Source organism: Notamacropus eugenii, chromosome 5, assembly GCF_028372415.1.
Source record: "Notamacropus eugenii isolate mMacEug1 chromosome 5, mMacEug1.pri_v2, whole genome shotgun sequence".
Taxonomy (NCBI): domain Eukaryota; kingdom Metazoa; phylum Chordata; class Mammalia; order Diprotodontia; family Macropodidae; genus Notamacropus; species Notamacropus eugenii.
In genome coordinates, this window is record NC_092876.1 from 90,894,976 (window position 1) to 90,917,221 (window position 22,246).

At 38.7% G+C, this 22,246-nt stretch overlaps 1 protein-coding gene and 1 pseudogene across 1 annotated transcript; both read right to left on the reverse strand.

Moving 5' to 3' along the window:
* Nucleotides 1-499: 499 nt before the first annotated feature.
* On the reverse strand, nt 500-1,468 carry LOC140508704 (olfactory receptor 52H1-like; annotated as a pseudogene).
* A 6,887-nt stretch (nt 1,469-8,355) lies between these two features.
* LOC140507567 (olfactory receptor 52B6-like) lies at nt 8,356-9,324 on the reverse strand. Its single transcript, XM_072615603.1, has one exon. The coding sequence runs from the start codon at nt 9,232-9,234 to the stop codon at nt 8,356-8,358; it is 879 nt and encodes a 292-aa protein (XP_072471704.1). The 5' UTR covers nt 9,235-9,324.
* Nucleotides 9,325-22,246: the final 12,922 nt, after the last annotated feature.

Below are 22,246 nucleotides of genomic sequence, written 5' to 3' on the forward strand. Positions count from 1 at the left end.
TTTTAGCAGCTAGGGTCTTATTCTCGAAACTAAAAACCAAGTGATTATAGTTTCACCTTTCATTCAAATAAATTAGCTTCACATATGTAACATTGTGCCCATGCTATCTTTCATTTTTCTGCTCTGACTGCTGATTTATCCCCAAAACACCTCTTTGTAAAACACATTTCTAAATGGTAAGGAAAAGAGAGAGGCTATTCTAATTACTGCTTTTGACTTCAGCAGGCTACAAGTTCACAATACATGCTACTCAAGCACAAATAGAGAGTTTCTCCTGGTTACAAACAATCTTGACCTTCTCCTTGATAATAAATCATCCTTTGCAATTTCCTGTCTCTAATTCTGCTGATTTCTTGTACTAATATCTTGAATTTATGGAGACAGGAATAAACATGAGTTTCTGTATTCTTTTTTTTTTTACAAAAAACGTCAAAAATGAATATTCTTTTAAGGATTTTCCCCACCTCTTACGAGTTCCCCCATCTGATAGCGTGAGATATCATTGTGTCCCCTTTGGAGAAAATAGGAGGAGAATCTTGTCACGAATTTCCTTGGTCTTCACTCCATAGACAATGGGGTTGAGAGCTGGTGGAATGGCAACATAAAAGTTGGCAAATAGGATGAGGACATGACGTGGAACTTTGTGTCCAAAGCGATGGGCAAGAATGGAGAAGAAGGCTGGAGTATAGAACATGAGGATGACACAGATGTGAGACCCACAGGTTCCAAGAGCCTTCTGGCGAGCTCCATGAGAAGGAAGGTGAAAGACTGTGCTCAGTATAATGGTGTAAGAGACAGCAATAAGGACAATGTCAGACTACAGTCATGAGGGGCACAGCAAAACCATACCAGACATTAATGGAGATGTCAGCACAGGAGATGCGGGCCACACCTATGTGTTCACAGTATGTATGAGGGATGACAAGTGTCCTACAGAAGGGCAGTCACTTTAGCAAGAAAACAACTGGAAAGATGTCACAGAAGCTCCTGATGATGATTCCCCCCACAATTTTGATGATGACCTGGTGGGTCAGAGTGGTGCTCTCAGTGGGGAGCATATGGCCACATAGCGGTCATATGCCATGGCCAATAGTATGGCAGAATCCACAACAAAGCTAAAATGGAGGAAGTACACCTGGGTGAGGCAACCTGAGAATTTGATTTTCTTGTCACCAAACCAGAAGTTACTGAGGAGTTTGGGCACTGTAGTAGATGACAGAATCAGGTCTGTTTGGGCCAGCATGGAGAGGAAAAGGAACATGGGCTCATGGAGGCTGCGCTCCATGGCAATGAGGTACAGCAGGAGAGAGTTACCTGTAATGGCCACAAGGTAGATAGCACAGAAAGGAATCGCGATCCAGACGTGGAACTTCTTAAGCCCTGGGATCCCCACGAGGGTGAAGGAGCTGGGGCTGTAGCTGCTTAGGTTGAATGTGCCCATCTCCTGATGACTCCTGAAGAGGTGATTCCTGGGTCCTGAAGAGAAGGCAAAAGCCAGAATTAACTTCCACGTGGGATGATGGCACTGAGGAATATGCCAGTGTCAGATTTCTGTGTGCTTCGGGACCTCTTCCACAGTGCAAAGAATTCTGCAGGATGTGGTACACTGAAGAACTAACGGTCACTGTTAACCTGAGCACTGTTCAGGTTGAGTAGAATAAACAAAGGGCATTTTGTGTCCCAATAGTGGAAGACTGTGCTAAATTGAAGACAGGGAGTCTTTTCTACACAAATAGAGATGAATACTTACTTTTTAACATAGTATATCTATATCTATATCTATATATATATATCATACATAAAATGATATTCAAAGATATAAATACATGTACATTTGTGGATATGATGTATATTAAGTCCGATTCATGCAGTATACATGCTTAAATCAGTATATTGTATGCATGTGTGTATAGAAGTAAAATGGGTATTTTAAAGTCCTATTCTCAAGCAAGTATTTAAACATATAGTGCTGTTCATACACTTTATATCTTAAAAACTGCTTGCCTTATAACAACTCTGTTAGCTAGCTAATACAAAATGCTAGAATCCCACTTCATAGACGAGTGCCTTGTATTCAGAGACCTTTAGTAACTGACTCATAGAGATAAAATTAAGAAATTGAATACCCAGGTCTTATGACCTGCCCAGTACTCTTTACATGAAATGCCCAACAATCAAACATTTACATCCTTAGCAATACTGCATGGGGTGATTCACCTAATTCATCCCTAAAAAGTGTTCATGTCATGTCCACTTACAGTTATTGAATAGTTGATTTGAAGCTAGAAGGGTCCTTAGTAGCCATGTAATCCAATTACATCACTTAACTGATTTGAAAACTGGTTCCCAGAGAGGTTGATTTGTTCAAGGACACCCAGATTGCATCAGAAGCCTCTCTTGCCAAGGTTGACCTTCTTCTTAGTATTGTGAAAGTAGCCTCATTATTTCTAAATGAAAGGCCATTTTCCATCTGAATAATTCTTAGAGAGTTTCTCTTACATAGAAACAAAATATGCCTCCTTGCAACTTTTTCCCCTTGGTGCAAATTCATATCTGTGGAGCCAACTTGCATAAACTGAATCCCTATTCTACTTACCTGCTTTGGGAGCTTTGCAGACAGTGACCAGATCACCCCTAAATGTTTTTTTTTTCATCTGGCCTATATAGCTTTCATTTCTTGGAGGAGTTTTCATCTAGCTTGGTCTCCATTTCCCACACCTATCCAGGTTTTCATTTTATGGAGATATTCTGAAAATACAATTCCCTGAAACGGAAGCCAAAAACTGGAGCAGAGTACAGTGAGGTGATCACCTCTTTTGCTCCAGACAATCTTGTGTCTATGTATGCAGCCTAAGAAAACCTTCAGCTTTTTAATTTCCAAGTCACATCATTGAATCTTCTTGAGCTTCTGCCCATTAAAAGGGCAGACTCATTTGTGTTTGCTTATTTGTACATGACTTGTTATTTGGGCATAAAGCATTCCATCCCTCTACCACCCATTCTGAACATTTAAAGTTAGTTTTTCTGAAGCCCACTTCAAAACTTGACATTGATACCTATAAAATTTTGCCAGTGAGTTCAATATTAAACGAAAAGTGGGACAAGGCTGTGAATCATAGGTAAAGATACCTGCTGGCTACTATTGCATTAGAAAAGCACATATTAACACTATCAAAGTTTTATAATATTTTTATTTATTTTGACAAATATTTCCCCTTTGCTGTTGGGAGTGTTATGGGCCATATCCAGTCTAATGAACTTATTTTTCTGATTAAGAAACTGAAGGTCAGGGAAACCAAATTATTCCTCTAGATTACATGAATTGTTTATATGGGTTGGTTTAAGGACTATTTGTTTCTAAAACATCATCCTAAGAAGTAGCTTAGAAAATAGATCTAGGAGAAATAATTTAAAAATTATTGGACTACCTGAGAACCATGATAAAAACAATCTAAATAATGTTATACCAAATGAATATAGTTAATTGAGGATTACAGTTAATTTGTGTTTCTCTGGATTTGATGAAGTTCCTTCCTTCCACAATGGAAGCTTTTCTTAAATGGCCAGAGAGGAAGGAAAAAAGACATCTAAGTTGATTATTTTATTCAGAGATTATCTTTCTTGAAACTTCAAACTGATTTCATCATACCAGTGTGCTAACCTCCTACAACCTGGAGCTAATTTTTTATCTTATCTCACAGTCTAAGATAGCAATATGAGGACCCCCTTCTTCCTCCATGGTATATACTCTAGCTGTGGTGAACTACTTACTCTCTTTCCCCAACACACTCAAAGGACCATAAATCTAGAGGCCATTGAGTCCAACTCTCCTCACTTTGCAGATGGTGAAAATGAGGCCCCAGGAATTAATTGGTTTGGCCAAGATTTGTTAGACAATAAATATTAGAGATAGGATTTGCATTCATGGCTTCTTGGGTTCAGGAACTCCAGATCCCACTGTTTAATCATGCCATTCTTATAGCTCGGTAAATTTGCTTTTGATTTTAACTTTGAGGGGAACATTCTCTAACTCTGCCCCCACTTTATCTGTTAAATTGAGACTCCTCCTGTAAAGTTGAACCTAAATGGTATCCTCTCTTGGAATCTGTCTTTCACCTTTGGATGATAAGAGGGTAGAACAATATAATGGATACAAATATAATGTAAACTTTAAAGTGCGCTATAACTGCCAGTTATTATGATTATGATTATAGGCATGATTATCCTTCATTTCCTTAGCTTTCTGATATATACTACTCCTGAGCTCAAGCAATGCTACATAGAGCAATACAACGGTGTGCAGCAAATGTTTGATAACTGGACTCTCTGGGGAAAAATACACACACACTTCCTCTTTTCAGTCTAATCTGCATTATAAACATTTTCTTCATTACAATCCATAAATCAATAAATTAAGCTCTGCTTTCTACCAACTTCTGAAGTGTCACTGGTCACACTGAAAATTTAAGGGCTGGCTCTTGAAAGTGGTTAGAGCTGGCTCCAGTACACTTCTACCCTGATTTTTCCTATCTGGTTTGAAAAATTAGTGAGACTTTATGAAATAGGTAAGTATGCATTCACACTTTCCCTGCAAGTACACTTGAGTTTTATGGTGATTTAAATGTTAGAACCAAAGGCATAAATGACTGTTTCTCGTTATGGAAAGTTTACTATCCCTTATACCAAGGGCTGAAGGTAGTTTTATTTATTTTTTTCTAAATGGTTGAGAAAGAATGCAGTGAAAGCTTCATATTTACAGATGACATTAACGACTTCTAGCCGATTTATTGGGATATTTTTCAGAGACTTTGAAATCACTATACAATATAACCTAAAGATGCTGGGCCAGTGGTCTACTATAGACTGTATATCCAACAATGGGTGACCTAGGAAGGAAATTAGGGGGAAAAAACACAGACTTCTCAAATTCCGAGGAGCATGTACCCCATTCAAAAAATCTGAGACATTTTTTTCTTTCAGGAAGCTCATATCTTTCACTTACTGTTAAATTGTGCAGTAAGAAAGATGAAGGGACATATCAAAAGCCACAAATGCGCATGTATAAGAAATGATTAAGCAAAAGGTTCTGATGCCATTCCCTAGAGCCAGGTCTCATTACATTACTTTCCTCAGGATTGAGTCCCTCTTGTACACGAACAGAAACAAGCACAAATGTACACATATGTATATGCATATTTATGTATATATATAATATACATATATGTGTGTGAGTTTGTGCGTATATGTATATACACAAATACACATATCACATTTTCCACTATCTGCTCTCTGTTTCTTTCCCAGTTAGAAGAAACTCCTATTCATCCAACCTGGTCTTGTGTACTTCCTTGCCTGCAGGTGGGCTTGTTTCCTACACAAATCTGAGACAGATAGTTTAAGAATATTTCTGGACATATAGGAAAAACCTCCACCCAGCATCCCAACCCAGTGTCCCAGCCACCACCACCATCACTATACTCACAACCTTCACTTGGCTCACCAAAGCTCTGGCTTCAATTATCCTACTTGTAGGCATGAAAAATCTGTCTTTGACAGGGAACTCAGCTGAAGGGTCAATGAATGCCTTTGTAAGAAAAAGGTAGGACTTTTTGTTCTTCCTGGAATCCCAAGAGGGAAAGATCCAAGCTTATAAATCCCTGAGTACTTACTTCTGTGCTATCCTCCAGGATATGACACAAATCATTCAAACATTAACCCTTTACCTGTCTGAGAACAGATATTGTATTCTGTGCAGAGAATGGGTCTAGAGACTATGGAGGCCAAGGATTTCTGGGCTCCTGAGAGACTCTGAAATTCAGTGGACTGGACCATGAGAGCAGTCTGAGATTATGAATCTGTGGTTCCTTAGATTAGAAGTATCATCTCAGGTCAAAAGCATCTTCTACAGTACATAATAAAACCTCATTAATTTGGCATTTATGACCCTCCAGAGCCGGGGATTCAAGTTGTCAGAATTATTTTACATTCTCACTTCACACACTCCATATTCCAATTGAAATACAGATTTTATATGCAAATTGTTGTTTGATCTTCATGTGTCTTCTTTTCTCTCTAAGCATTTGCCTAGGCTGTTCTCCATGCCTGGAATACACCCAATCCTTCTTGATCATTTTGGTTCTTTATGTAGGAACTATTGAAATCTTACCTTTCCTTTAATTTCTAGCTGTAATAGCATTTTCTGAATGTGCTATAATGTCTCCAGCTAGAGAAAGCCCTACCTTTTCTATTTTCCTAGACCATTTTGTTTTGTATTTATCTCCTCCTAATTTTTTTTTTTTTTTTTTTTTTTTTTTTTTTTTTTTAGGAAAGGCAGCATTTTATAGGCATAGGGAGGCAGCCTTGAAAAAACAGGTGTGAGTTCAGGTTCTACACTCTAGTGTTTACTAGTCATGCGTCCCTAAGCAAGTCATATAAACTTTTGGTACTCTTGACCTCAGAGAGTGTCAAATTCAAATAGAAAAGGGCTACTAAACTGTGTGTAGGGCTGCCTACTAACTTCGAAAACTACATATTAACATTATGTCCTATTGAATTTTTATTTAGTACTTCCCAATTACATTTTTATCTGGTTTATCTGCACACTGGAATGTTGGCTGCTGCAATACCAATGGCTATAAGGTCCTACATTTGTGCTTTTGACAAATCTGTAAGACTACAAGTTTTAGAGAAAGCATTGTCCTATTATTGGTAGAGAGAGTTTCTTTTCTCAACTGTAAGTTCCCTATACCAATGAAAATACGAGTACAGTACCTCACTGTAATTTTTATTATATTTATTTGTAGAGATTCTTTATTCTTACATTAGGATATAATCTACTTGAGAGCATACAGTGTCATTGGCCCTACATCTAGCATGGCATCTTGAACATGGCAAATGTCCCTTAAATGGTAAGTGACTATTTCATTTTTGTGTGTGACTGCACATACACACACACACGCACGCACACACATTTAATAAGTGTGATATTGATTTGGAGGATGAACAAGAAAGATCCAGGACCTTTGAGAGGGTTCAAGGAAATCCGGACTGTGACACAAAACTTCAGTGCACACTTGTTGTGTCAGTACAAATATCACAGAAGGGGATTCTTCCCTGAAAGAGAGGCAGAACACTTCATAGACACTTTATACATGTACTGCTTTTCTCATCTGACTTCTTCATTTTTCCCACACACCATTCCAATACCCAGAGTTTCCCCCAGAGAAATTCCATTATTCTACAATTCATCATGTCAGCATCTGATTGTCTGATCCTTCAATGGTCAGCACTTTAAATGCTGATATTGTAGTCTCTTGAGATTTGATAATGGGTACAGAATAGAGAATAATCTGTTTAGTACGTGTTTTGCTAGGAAAATCCTTGAAAAAAGTATCCTTTCTAAGTTGGTAAACTTGGAGGAGCAACTCAAAAGGGGAAAATTTCAGTCTAGGTATTCTTGTGGCCCAGTCAATTTGTGAAATACAGTAGGATGAATAGGGACTTGTACATGTAATAAAATTATAGGTCACCACCTCTTCTCCCTAAAGGCAACCCATGATTGTAGATCACTGCTATTACTAGTGTACAACTGTGCTGAACTAATTGTTGAGGGTTTTCAAATTCCACTTATCAAACTGTGCTCAGTAGAGAGGTACAATGAGATGATTAGGTAAAAATGTGGATATAGATGGGTTTATGGATAAAATTTAGGATAGGAATGTAGATAGGAATAGGGATCAACATGGGTCTGGGAATGAATTGAAGTTGGAGAAATGGTGTGGATGAGAAAAGGGATTGTTATAGTGATAGGTTTTGGATAGAAAAAATTTGAATATTTTTATAGTGTTGGGATAGGAGTGGAGGAGGAAAAGGGATAAAGATAAGGACTGTGTAAGGAAAATGATATGATTGTAATAGGGAAAAGAATACGAATGTTCAAAGCCTTAGATATAGGCCCTATAGTTGGACCCTGTGGTTGGAGCTGCCATTAATAGTTTTGAGAATTCTCTTGGCATTGGTGTTCCCTGAAGTTGTTTTCTGCCTGTTAGAACTAGATTCAGTCTTTTGATGTCAAATCTGTATAGCCTTAACAATGAGTGAAAAACAAGAGTTTGCTACTATGCCCATGGTTAAATTAGGAAGCTCAATAAGGAAGGTAATATTTTAAAAATAAATATGCTGATTCTCTGAGTGAAACTTTATATCACAAAATATATCAAAGAAAATCACAAATTAACATTACCTATGGTATATTATCATTTGTTTTGTTAAACATCACATAATTACATTTTAATCGAGGCTAGGACTTATTTTCAGGCAGTTTAGTCCCCCAAGTCCCAAAGTTAACAACTCTGGTCAAGATGACTCATAGTTTGTTAGTCTCCATCTTGAGTATTTCTCCATCTGTGCAAACATCTGGACAGCCCCTTCCCAAATCTGTTTGGTTCTTACACCATAAATGATAGGGTTGAGCATGGGTGGGATAACAACATAGAGGTTGGCTAGGAGGATATGAACATAATGGGGAATACTTTTCCTGCCAAAGCGGTAGGCAAAGACAGAAAATAGACCAGGGATGTAGAAGAGTAGTATGACACAAATATGAGACCCACATGTTCCCAGTGCTTTGCGTTGAGCTTCATGTGAAGGAAGATGGAAGACAGTGTGTAAGATGAGTACATAGGAGATGGTGATAAGAATGATATCTACACCTGTGGAGAGCAAAGCAACTGACAAACCATACCAAACATTGACAGAGATGTCAGCACAGGATAGCCGGGCAATGCCCATGTGCTCACAGAATGTATTTGAAATTATATTGTTCTGGCAATAGGGTAACCGTTTGAGGAAGAAGATAGATGGTAACACAATGCAGAAGCTACGTGTAAGTATGGCTACAGCTATCTTTCTGATGATGGTGGGTGTAAGAATAGCATTATAGTATAAAGGTGAGCAAATGGCCACAAAGCGGTCAAATGCCATGGCCAACAGGATGGCTGAGTCAGCCACAGACAGAAAGTGGATACAGAACATCTGAGTGAGGCACGCATCAAAGGAGATGGCTTGTGTCCCCAGCCAGAAGATGGTCAGAGCCTTTGGCATGGTGGAGGTAGAGAGCAGGCCATCAGTACTGGCCAGCATGGATAGGAACAGGTACATGCGTTCATGAAGGTTCTTTTGGGAGATGATTACACTGAGCAGGATGCCATTCCCTACCAAGACAGACACATACATGATGCTGAAGGGGATAGAAAGCCAGATGTGCAGGTGTTCCAGACCTGGGATTCCTGTGAGAAAGCCGCCAGCAAGGAGAGTATCAGTGACATTTAGAGGAAGCATTGTGACTTTTACAGCTTTGGAGGTGAAGTTCTTATTATTTTATAGCTGTTTCATCTGCATGAGAGAAGAAAACTAGGAAATTAGTTCTAGGCTTTGGTAAAAGCTATGAAATCTTTAAACATTGCCAAATTCTGGTCATAACTACAGAGAGCTACAGCCTCTATGAATAACATCTTTGGCCATAAAACAAGGACCAGTCTTTAGGTGCTATGCACATGATGACAAGATTTGTAAAGAGTGTTGATTTCTGCACGTTTTGTGAGGGGGTGTGTCACAACAGGAGACCTATAGTCAGCTTGCTGAGTGGATAGATAGAGTAGCAAGACTGTCACCATCTCTGTTTTTCAGGAGATAGCTGATATAAAACTAGTGATCAATGTCCATAGGAACACCTTTGAAAGTACAGATTATTGATAGAAACTGACTGACAATAATGATGATGTTTAAATCAGAAGTTTTCTATTAGGAAATCTTTAGTAAGTCTAATTTTATAAAGTTTCCTGGTTTGTGAAGGCATCTTGACTTTAAGACTTGGCATAAAGATGCTTCATAGCCTGATAAACCATAGGTCAGGTGGGGCAGGAAACAAGTTATTGAATGCATACTGGATTGGTATGGTTATCTGTAGCAATCTCCTCAACATAAGGGTATAAATTAATGACCATGATTATTCCCATGTTTCCCAAATATCTATTTGTCTTTTTGTAAAACTTTAATGAACTATCAGGTGGTGGGTACAATGGAAACGTTCTTGGGCCAGGAATCAAGAGAATTCAGTTTTAGTCCTGGCTCTGCTAGTAATTTGCTGTGTGAAAGTCACCATAATCTAATGATCACCATAATATAATCGGCTGTAATTTCACTATGCACAAAGGAATTTTTCTCTACCAATAACTTTTTCATCTTTATTTAGCATTGCTTCCTTTCTTGCAGACACATTTTACCTAAACTGGACTCCTGACTGAAGGAGATGGAAAGGGAGGGAGGAAAAAGAATGGGGATAAAGATAGGGAGATAGGAGAAGAGAGAGTGTGTGTGAAGGAGAGAGGTAGAGAGACAGAGACAGAGAGAGATACAGAGAGTCAGAGAGGGACAAAGAGGGAGTCAGAGAGGGACAGAGAGAGAGACACAGAGAGACACAGAGAGACAGTCAGACAGGGAGAGAGAGAGCACGAGAGAGACAAAAAGACAGAGAAAGAGAGACAGAGACAGAGAGATGAGAAGTAGGAGGAAGAGGAGTAGGGGAGAAGGAGTTGGTGGTAGTGGTACTTTTCTAAGGATAAGCAGGGAAGGATTGTCTGTTGAGTCAGGATCTGGACTGAAAGGATGGACCTCTCAGTACCTCATTCTTAGGAAGGATAAGTGTTCATACCTCTTGAAAGAAGTCCATATGGCTTGGGTAGTAGCAACAGAGATCAGAAGCTGACTGATTCTCTACTCCTTTCTGTGGTGCCAAGAACAAGAGGGTGTCTTTGTCTGGATACAAAAGAATATCTTTGAAGTGGTCAAGCAAGACAGAAAAAAAATGAATCAATTATTCATTTAAAATGAGATTGGATTTGTGATTTCACCAGTATATTGTCTGTAAGGAATTTCCTATACAAATACACATAGACCCCATCTCTGCAGCTTACAATCTTACAGAAGCCTGGAGGCACTTAGAGATAAAATGACTTGTCCAGGTGCACATAGAGTATGTATATGAAGGAGGATTTTGTCTCAGACTTCAAGGCCAGTTTTTTAGCATCTCATCAGTACGTTATTTAGTGTTGTTTTCCTCCCCTTACCCTTCTCTGTTCCTCAGTCCTTGGGAAAAAGGATAAGCTATGGATGCAGAAAGGAGGATTCAGGACAGAACACAATCCTGTAACCTCCTAGATGGAAAGGACTTCAGAGACCATTAAGAATAACTTATACCTGCATAGAATATCCTCCATAACATTTCCAAAGATGTTTATCCAGCCTTCATTTGAGGACCTCCAGTGATTATGATTCCATCATGTCTGGAGGCAAATGAAACACTTCCTATTACTGACTTTTACTTGAGAATGAGGCATACGGTTGAGAGAGACCAACACAGACACTCTCAACCACCACCATCATTTTATTAAGCATTTAATATGTGCAGGTTACTGCACCAAGAATACAACGAAACAAATGAAACTTTCCCTCAAGGTGCTTACATTCTACTGGGGATAGTGCGATGGTGTAACATGTAAATTCAGAAACACATACACACTTATTTAATAATGCGCTGATATACATTCCTGTATATTAAACATATGTCTATAATACTAAGATCCTCTCACACGATTCACTATAACATGCATAAACACAGATGCAATATGAGAATTTCCCATTATTGCAAGTGTTTAAGTACAATCTTGATGGTTACCTTACAGAAATATAGGAACAATTGGTATATTGAGTAGATGGATAAATTTGATGACTTTTAACATTTCTTCTATCTCCCAGGATCTATGGTTCTGTTTTTCATAATATTAACATTCACAAGGAAAAACCAAAGGACATTGCCATCAGATAATTTATCTTTTTCCTTGTTTCTACAGACGGTTATCAACGCTCCACATCAGCCAACCACTAGAATAACCATTTTCAGGACTTGATCACCCTGGTGCAACAGACCTTGCCTGTCATTCTTCTAAGTTATCCTTGGTTCAGAATTTCTTCAAATCCATCTTTTTGTGGGTTCTGCCTTGCTAGAATTAGTTTAGAGTCTTTATTTAAAGGTATTTGTTGGGGTTTGGGAGAGAGTACAAAGTGAGTCCTTGTCTTTACTCCACCATTTTGGCATCACCTCCCATGCTCATTTTTCAAAACAATAGGATTGACTGTTTAATTTTTTGTGTTGCATGTCTAGTACCTGACACATAATTGAAAATGAATGCTTGTTAGGTTATACTGAATTGTATTGACTTGATGGTTGATGGTGTTCAGAGGAAAGAGGACAGAGGAAATAAAAGTAATTTTCAAGTTCTGAATGCAATAGAGAACAAGGAATATTGAATAAAATTTTAGGCAGTTGATTCTGGCTGAACTTGGAACCCTCTCCAGCTGATTTCCAAGTCTGGATAAGTGACTTCCACATGCCTGTAGGCCACCCCTTTTACTTTCCATTCTTTAAAATGTGCCTATGCTCCCTGATTCCCTGAATATTTAACTAGGCAAATATAACTATCCCATTGATATTCTGAGATCATGGAGCACTGCTGAATTTCCAGAGTGGAGACGAGCTGCTTTACAGTGAGCTCATGTCTGACTTCAAATGGAACCTCTCTCCTGTTTCCCTATTTTCTCAGTTTCTTGTGATTCCATTGCATTTTATCCACAATGGCTCATCCAGACCTCCTCTAGTTAGTGAAATCCCTGGTTGCTTTTATTCAAGAATCCAATCAGTGCAAGCTCTCATCATCCCTCTTCTCTGAAATATTACCCCCAGTCCCACAGATTTTGGATTCTCAGTCCTATCCAAATTCCTATCTATTCTCATTCCTCCAGATTCCACCAGGACTTTACACCTATACACCATATGCACCAGCCTTAAAAGATCACTCACTTGACCACAATGACATTTATACATCATTATATCTGAGTTTTCAAATTACTTAATGTACATTATTTCATTTTACCCACAAGAGAATACTGTGATATTGTTATAGCAGTCGTCATCATCCTGACTTTTCAGGAGTGAAAATAGATTCAGAGAGATCAAATACTTCACTTATATTTGAAATCAGAAGAGGGATTTGACTCCAGGTAGATTTACTGACTTTTTTCCTCTTATTCTAGCACTCTATCCATGATGACACAGTCTCCTCTCATTATCTTTCCAGCCACTTTCCAGTCACAGTCATCTTTGACTCTTTCCTCTGCCTTACTACCCTGTCATTTACTTCATTCAAATAATCTAGATCTTTCCATTCCCACAGGGACATCACTTTTTCGCCTAATCAATTCCTATCCATTGTCAAGGTTGAGTTATACCTTACCCTCTTCAGGAAGCTTTGTTTGCTGATCTTTCCTCCTATTTAATGTGCAGGTGTGCTCAGCTATGTGCTGTTAATGCACTTAATCATTACTTTGTTGTGTTTATTAATTGCATTATTTCTCTAAAACCAGGAAAAAATGTCTTAAGCTCAAACTGGGAACTAACACTGTAATTGTTTTCTCCCCAGCATGTGAAAGAGTGCTGGGCCTGGAGTCAAGAAGACTCATCATACTGAGTTTAAATCTGGCCTCAGACATTTACTAGTTGTATGACTCTAGGAAAGTCTCTTAACCTTGTTTGCCTAAGTTTCCTCATATGTAAAATGAGCTGGAGACAAAATGGTGAACTACTCCAGCATTTATACCAAGAAAACATCAATGGGGTCACTAAGAGTGAAATACAAGTGAAATGACTGAACAACTCAATAGATGCCTATTGGATGAATGAACTGTGCATTCTTTCCTTCCCTCCCTCTCTGTCTCTCTGTCTCCCACAAACACAAGCACACACACAATCACGCACACACACACCCAGATACACATAAGTATAACAGTACACTTGCATGTATAGATGCACCTATTTAAACATATTCTTCCATGTATATGTGAAAATAATCACTGTATAATAACAGAGAGAAACATTGTATATAGTAATCCATGAGTCCTTCTCAGGCACTTCTAAGCTTCCCCAGACATAAACACTCATATCTATACCATTGATCTGACAATCAATATGTTCCTCTTTCCATGATCCATATAAGCTGAGAAAATTTTGTGCAAATACTAAGACATCTCAACATTTTTTATTCCTTCACTTTTTTTGTTTCTCCATAGTTGTTTTCTTAAACAAACTGTCTTGCCTTCCTGAGCTTCCATTTTCTGATCCACTTGTCTTGAGACCTCCAATTCATCAATCTTCCACATGTATTCCAATGAACTGTATACTGTAAGGAACCAATTCTCCTTTCCTCTATTTATCTGTTGTCCCTCACCTATTCCTCTATTCCCAAACTCATAACCTCACAAGCCCTGACACCTTTAGACCCTTACCTAGCCCCTTACTGAGCCATTATTTTGAGATCTTCCTAATTATTTTCTCATGATTCTTTGGTATGCTCTCCTTTCCTTCTTCTTTCAATGCTACAATCCCTTTCTCCATCATTTCCTCTCAACTTTCCCTTCCTCACCACAGTCCACAGAATGTCTGGTCTCAGACATCTTCTTCTCTACTTACATCAAAAGACCTAGATTTGAATCTTGCCTTTGTCTTTTACAAACTGTGTGACCCTGGCTAAGTTACTAACCTCTCTGGTACTCAATTTTCTCATCTGTTAAATGAAGGATTTGTAATATATGATTTTTAGGTGTCTTCCAGCTCAAAATGTGATACTGATGTGCTTTATGTCCTCTTCTTCATATAGATCTTGCTCTATCTGTGACACCTTCTCCCACCTTTTTTGCCGATCTACATATATGTCATTATATATCCTTCCCTTTCTGTCTGTATTTCCTTACTTCACTGTCTTACTTGTTGATAGATTTTAACAATGAATCAAAAGAAAATTATTAATATGAGAGAGTTAAAGAAAAGTCTTAAGTGTAGATCAGGGACTGTCTTTTGCCCTTCTTTACATCTCCAGTGCTTAGAAAGGTGCCTAGCCTGTGGTAGATGTTTAACAAAACTATGCTTGTGGATGATTGGTGTGGACAGTTGTTCATGTAAAAAAAAAGAACTAGAGGTTTCATGAAAGAGCATCCACAAGAGTAGCTGATATTTTTGATTAGTTCATAAGATCACAGACCTAGAGCTCAAAAAGTTCTTGGCAGCTTTCTAGTCCAGCCCTTTATTTTATAGTTACATTATTGGGTAACTGAGACCCAATAAGGTTAAGTGCCTAACTCAATGTCATGCATATAATGAATGACAAAGGTGGGATTTGAATCTAAGTCCTTTGCCTCTAAAGCCAGGGCTTCTTTCTCTGTACCAGGTCTTGGGTATCAATTAAAGGATTTCAAAGTGCTTTACACACATTATTTCATTTGGTTTTGTGTCCTGAAACTCAACATTAGTCAAAAATGAGACATGGCACCTGATAGCTAACTTCTTTTAGTCTGTATTAAGTAAGACCTAGAACTTAGGATGAAGGAGGGCATAGAAACTGAAGACTGATCAGGAGACAGCAGAGGAAATATAATGATATTTTTTGGTACCGAAAGGCAGATCTAGAGACATTTCCCTCTGGGGAGAAATATAGGAGTCTCAGGGAATGGAATTTCACAGCTAAGTGGTGCTATGAATATAAACCTCTTTGTTAGGAAGGTCTGAGTTAAAGTCCTGCCTTATACTTACTAGTTGCAAGTATCTGGTCAAGTCACTAAACCCTTGGGTTGCCTTAATCTATTTTCACAGTTTGCTCTTCCATATTATTCATTCATTCATTCATCTGTTAAGTTTTAGCAATTTGAATTGCATTTATTTGAAAACAGAAGTAGGGAAAATAGTCACTATATTTGAACGTCTATCAAAATCAAACTGATAGGTTTAATCATAGTGGTTCAAAACAGCAAATGAAGATGCTAATGCCTGGCATATAGTGAATACTAGAAAGATAATATTGTCATATTTATACAAACAATGTAAACTTTTATTTTAAGGCAGCTGCTACTCATGGTGCTCAAGGGCATAGTTCATCACCCATTAAAGAAATGGGACAGTTAGCACTTTAAAACCAGATAGGGAGAGGGAAGCCTCAGGATTATCTCATCAAAATGATGTCAAAATATTTTCCTTTTCACATGAAAAAGAAAAAGTTTTTTCTAATTTTGGGGCTAATATGATATAACACTTGTAAAATACTTTGAAAACCTTAAGGTGTTCTTATTTAAGGGATATTTAATATTATTATTATTATGCTTAATAACTGTTTTTTTTTCCCTTTCTTACATGTGAAGTTTTGATGTATATTGAATTATCAGGAAATGACTACAGTGTATGGACAAGTCACTGCTAATAAAACTTTTTTAAAAGAGTGTCCAAAGGAGATGAAGAGAAATAAACCAAGTTCTTGCAAAATGTCAGGGAAGATTATTGCCTAGATAAGAACATAGGCATTCTTTTTGATGGGAAAGATGGAGAGGAACTGAAGTTGGGAAGAAATCTTTAACCTGGGTTTCATTTCTCCCTTATAATCTCCATCAAAAGTGTTATCTAGCAAAGACAGGAGATGGAGATAGGCTTAGGGTTTGAGCTACTTGGTCCCAGAAGACATAAATATGGACAGTGGTATCAAATTATAGAAAACTAGAATTCAACTCACTTTATGGCAAAAAAAATATGTCCTAATAATTTGAATTGATCAAAAGGACAATTCCCTGTCATTTGCCCTTCCAACTCAGAGGTTGGTTGTTTCCCATACCTACACTGTGCTGCTTTCTTACCTTCATCTTCTGGCTTTCTTGATCTTTGATAGCATTAAATGAGACAAAAGGCCTTTGACTGCCTAGATAAAGCAGAATTGACCATATTTATTTACACTGTTCCATGTTCATCTACTCATTATCATATGATCAAAAGATATAACAAAGGAATCTTGTCCTAAACGAATGATAACATTCTTATTTCTATATTTCCATGTATATTTTACTTTGTATCCTGCTTGAGTGTGGAGGGAACCAATGAAACTGACCAGGTTTGTCCCTCAGTCACACATCCATCTGTTATAAATTTCATAATTTCCTCAATACATGAACTCATTTCTGAAGAAATCAAGGTTTTGCAAACTCTCTTCCTATTCTTTTTATCTCCTGGATTTATTCAAGTCCTAGGTAAAATCCCACCTTCTACCAGAAAAGTTTTCCCTATGCCCCTTCTCTCTAAGACTATCTCCAATTTGTAATATATATATATATATATATATATATATATATATATATATATATATATATATATATATCTTGATTGTACATATAATTTGCATGCTGCCTGCCCTATTATACTGTTAATGAAGAGACTGTCTTTTGCCTTTCTTTGTAGCCCCACTTCTTAACATGGAGTCTGGCATGTAATAGGTACTCAACAAATCCTTATCAGCTGACTGATAGGTACCTAAATATGCTGAAACATTTTCAAAAACATGCACAACCTAGATATATATATTATATTATATTATATTAGTATGTTTAAAGAGACAGGATTATTCAATGTATATGTTTCTATAGGTATTGTGTCATCTGTTTGCACATAGGTAGTGATTAATAAGTATTTTACTGTAAATTCATTCATATATTCTTTACTATCCACTTTTATTATGCATTGGCTTTTACCACCCTTTTACTATCTATGACATTCTTTAATGCATCAAAAGATCTATAATTTCATTGAGAGGTGTAGTCTTTCCACTGATGTAGAGTTCAAGTTCACTCTGGTGTTGAGTTGTAAGTTCTTGGGAAAACTATTCCTCAGACTATCAAAAAAGTATTGTTTATTTTTTGGGATCATTCTTGTAGAGTTTTCCACTTGATAGGAATTTCCAAGACTTGTACTCAACTGGAATATACTTAAAGAACTCAAGGTCACGTCTGCACCTTCCTGAAGAATAAAATATACATTCCCTAATTTCATATTAAAGGGTTTCTGGGTACCGAGTGGGAGGCTGCTAGTTGTCAATGGTGCATAGATCATAGAATCCTTGTCATGAAATCTTAGAGGTAGAAAGTATCTCAGAAGGCATTATTCAGAAGGAGGACTGATATTCTGTGAACATTCTGAGAAATATATATTTTTTTTTATTATTATTAAATTTATTTATTTAACTTTTAACATTCATTTTCACAAAATTTTGGGTTACAAATTTTCTCCCCTTTTATCCCCTCCCCCCCCAAACACCAAGCATTCTAATTGTCCCTATGACCAATCTGCTCTCTCTTCTATCATCCCTCTCTGCCCTTGTCTCCATCTTCTCTTTTGTCCTGTAGGGGCAGATAGCTTTCTATACCCCTTTACCTGTTTTTCTTATTTCCTAGTGGCAAGAACATTACTCGACAGTTCATCCTAACACTTTGAGTTCCAACTTCTCTTCCTCCCTCCCTCCCCACCCCTTCCCTTTGGAAGGCAAGCAATTCAATATAGGCCATATCTGTGTAGTTTTGCAAATGATTTCCATAATAGTTGTGTTGTATAGGACTAATTATATTTCCCTCCATCCTATCCTGTCCCCCATTACTTCTATTCTCTTTTGATCCTATCCCTCCCCATGAGTGTCAACCTCGAATTGCACTCTCCTCCTCATGCCCTCCCTTCTATCATCCCCCCCACCCTGCTTGTCCCCTTATCCCCCACTTTCCTGTATTGTGAGATAGGTTTTCCTACCAAAATGAGTGTGCACTTTATTCTTTTCTTTAGTGGAATGTGATGAGAGTAGACTTCATGTTTTTCTCTCACCTCCCCTCTTTATCCCTCCACTAATGAGTCTTTCGATTGCCTCTTTTATGAGAGATAATTTGCCCCATTCAATTTCTCCCTTTCTCTTCCCAATATATTTCTCTCTCACTGCTTGATTTCATTTTGTTTTAAAGATATGATCCCATCCTATTCAATTCACTCTGTGCACTCTGTCTCTATGTATGTGAGCGTGTGTGCATGTGTAATCCCACCCAGTACCCAGATACTGAAATGTTTCAAGAGTTACAAATATTGTCTTTCCATGTAGGAATGTAAACAGTTCAGCTTTAGTAAGTCCCTTATGACTTCACTTTACTGTTCACCTTTTCATGGTTCTCTTCATTCTTGTGTTTGAAAGTCAAATTTTCTTTTCAGCTCTGGTCTTTTCATCAAGAATACTTGAAAATCCTCTATTTCATTGAAAGACCATTTTTTCCCCTGAAGTATTATACTCAGTTTTGCTGAGTAGGTGATTCTTGGTTTTAGTCCTAGTTCCTTTGACTTCTGGAATATACTGTTCCATGCCCTTCGATCGCTTAATGTAGAGGCTGCTAGATCTTGTGTTATCCTGATTGTATTTCCACAATACTTGAATTGTTTCTTTCTAGCTGCCTGCAGTATTTTCTCCTTGACCTGGGAACTCTGGAATTTGGCCACAATGTTCCTAGGAGTTTCTCTTTTTGGATCTCTTTCAGGCGGTGTTCTGTGGATTCCTTGAATATTTATTTTGCCCTCTGGTTCTAGAATCTCAGGGCAGTTTTCCTTGATAATTTCATGAAAGATGATGTCTAGGCTCTTCTTTTGATCATGGCTTTCAGGTAGTCCCATAATTTTTAAATTGTCTCTCCTGGATCTATTTTCCAGGTCTGTTATTTTTCCAATGAGATATTTCACATTATCTTCCATTTTTCCATTCTTCTCTCTTTGTTCTGTGATTTCTTGGTTTTGCATAAAGTCATTAGCCTCCATCTGTGCCATTCTAATTTTGAAAGAACTATTTTCTTCCGTGAGCTTTTGAATCTCCTTTTCCATTTGGCTAATTCTGCTTTTGAAATCATTCTTCTCCTCATTGGCTTTTTGAACCTCTTTTGCCAATTGAGTTAGGCTAGTTTTCAAGGTGTTAATTTCTTCAACATTTTTTTGGGTCTCCCTTAGCAGGGAGCTGATCTGCTGTTCATGCTTTGACTTCATGTCTCTCATTTCTCTTCCCAGCTTTTCCTCCACCTCTCTAACTTGATTTTCAAAATTCTTTTTGAGCTCTTCCATGGCCTGAGCCCATTGGGTGGGCTGGGACACAGAAGCCTTGATTTCTGTGTCTTTGCCTGATGGTGAGCATTGTTCTTCCTCATCAGAAAGGAAGGGAGGAAATGCCTGTTCGCCAAGAAAGTAACCTTCTATAGTCTTATTTCTTTTCCCTTTTCTGGGCATTTTCCCAGCCAGTGACTTGACCTCTGAATATTTTCCTCACACCCACCTCACCTCCTGATCCTCCCAGCCCGTGTTTGTGGTCTGAGATTCAAATGCTGCTTCCAGCCTCAGGGCTTTTGGCGGGGGCAGGGCTGCTATTCAGTATGAGATTATGTTCTGGTGCTGAGGTCGGGGCAGGGCCGCCTCTCAGGCTCAGTTCCCTCAGGGGGTTTATGCACAGACCTTCCGCAATGGATTCAGGCTCCCGCCCGCTTGGGGAGCCCCTGTCTGCAGCCGCCTCTCAGCTTCTACCTCCCGGGGGGGGCCTGAATTATGGGGGCACCCCACTCCCCTCTCGACCCGCCAAAGAGACTCTCTCACCCACCCCTGTCACCTGTGGGTGGAGGGACTTGTGAGGCCACTGGAGATCCCATCCCTGAAGCCTGCTCAGATCTGTTTCTCTCGGTGCCGCAGCCGTGGCCGCAGCGGGTCTGGGCTGGGCTTTGTGTCTGCAGCGCGACGGACCTTTTCCGAGAGGTTTGCAGATCCCTCTGTGGGTGGAGGGACCGCGTGGCCGCTGGAGATCCTGTCTGTGAAGCCTGCTCGGATCTTTTCCTCTCGCGGCCGCGGCAGGGCTGCACTCAGCTCCCAGTCCCGGCGCCCAGTCCGCAGCGCGAAGGACCCCCCCGCGAGAGGTTTGCAGGTCTCTCTGGAACAGAAATCTCCCTCGCTCCAATGTTCCGTGGCCTCTGGGTGCGGAATTCGCCGTGAGTTACTTCCCTGTAGCCATTCTATGGGTTGTGGGTTCAGAGCTATGTGTATGTGCGTCTTTCTACTCCGCCATCTTGGCTCCGCCCCCCATTCTGAGAAATATAGAGTAACTAAGTGCTGAAATAGAAATGATGTTGAACCTTGGAAGCAAGTGATGTTTGTGATAGATAAAGAGGAGAAAGCATGGTCTTGCAGGGACTATGAGGGCTCTGAGAGCAGATTTAAAAGAATGAGAAAAAGAAAGTGAGGGAAAGGGGGAAACGGAGAGAAAACAGTTTTCAAGAGAGTAGAGGATAGTTGAACTTTGAAACTGAAACTCAGAAAATCTGAGTTCATATCTGTGTTGTCTTATCCTGTGACTTTTGGCAAACCAATTCAATTCTCTGGATGTTTATTTGTAAAATGAGGGTGTTGGAAAAGATATTTAAGTCTGTCTGCAGCTCACGGGCTCAAATTCAATTGAGTGAAAATTAGCTCGTGGGAGTGGGAAGCTCAAATGCCAATTATTTTAATGAGGAGGAACATAAAAGAAGTTGTCTAATGCCACTGCCATGGATGTACAGGAAGCTAGCGTGATTCTACCTAAATTTTTAAAAGCAATACATGGAAGAGGGAAACAAAGGTAGGTAATTAAGAGAAAATATGAAAGAGTGAACAGAGTGAGGCAGAAATAGTGTCATGAAAGCTAAAATTCATAAGTTAAGGCAGCTGATGAGTGCTGAGGGTGATAGAAACAGGTCTTAGTGGGAAGCAGATTAATTAAAGGTGACAGAGAAGCATTGCTTGGTTTGAACAGACTGTGATAATGAACACAAAGGAGAAGTCAGAGCTATTCATCTCTTTTTTTTTGCTTTCTGTTCCAGAAAAAATGATATATGTACTGGAAAAAACAGAAATGTTTAGGATGGAGTTACAAACCCAGATTAGAGAGGAGTGGGGAAGATAGCACCTAGCTGTCTGCAATGAGTTCAAGGCATTTGATGCAGATAAAGTACATCCCAGAATACTGATAGTGTTGACAGTTGTGATGGCTGTATCCTTGAAATATTGTGGAGAAGGGAAGAGGTGTCACAGACAGAAAAATATATGGGAAATTAATGTCCCAATTTAAGAGAGAGAGAGAGAGAGAGAGAGAGAGAGAGAGAGAGAGAGAGAGAGAGAGAGAGAGACAGACAGACAGACAGACAGACAGACAGACAGACAGAGACAGAGAGAGACAGAGACAGAGAGACAGAGACAGAGAAGAAGAAGAAGAAGAAAAAGAAGAAGAAGAAGAAGAAG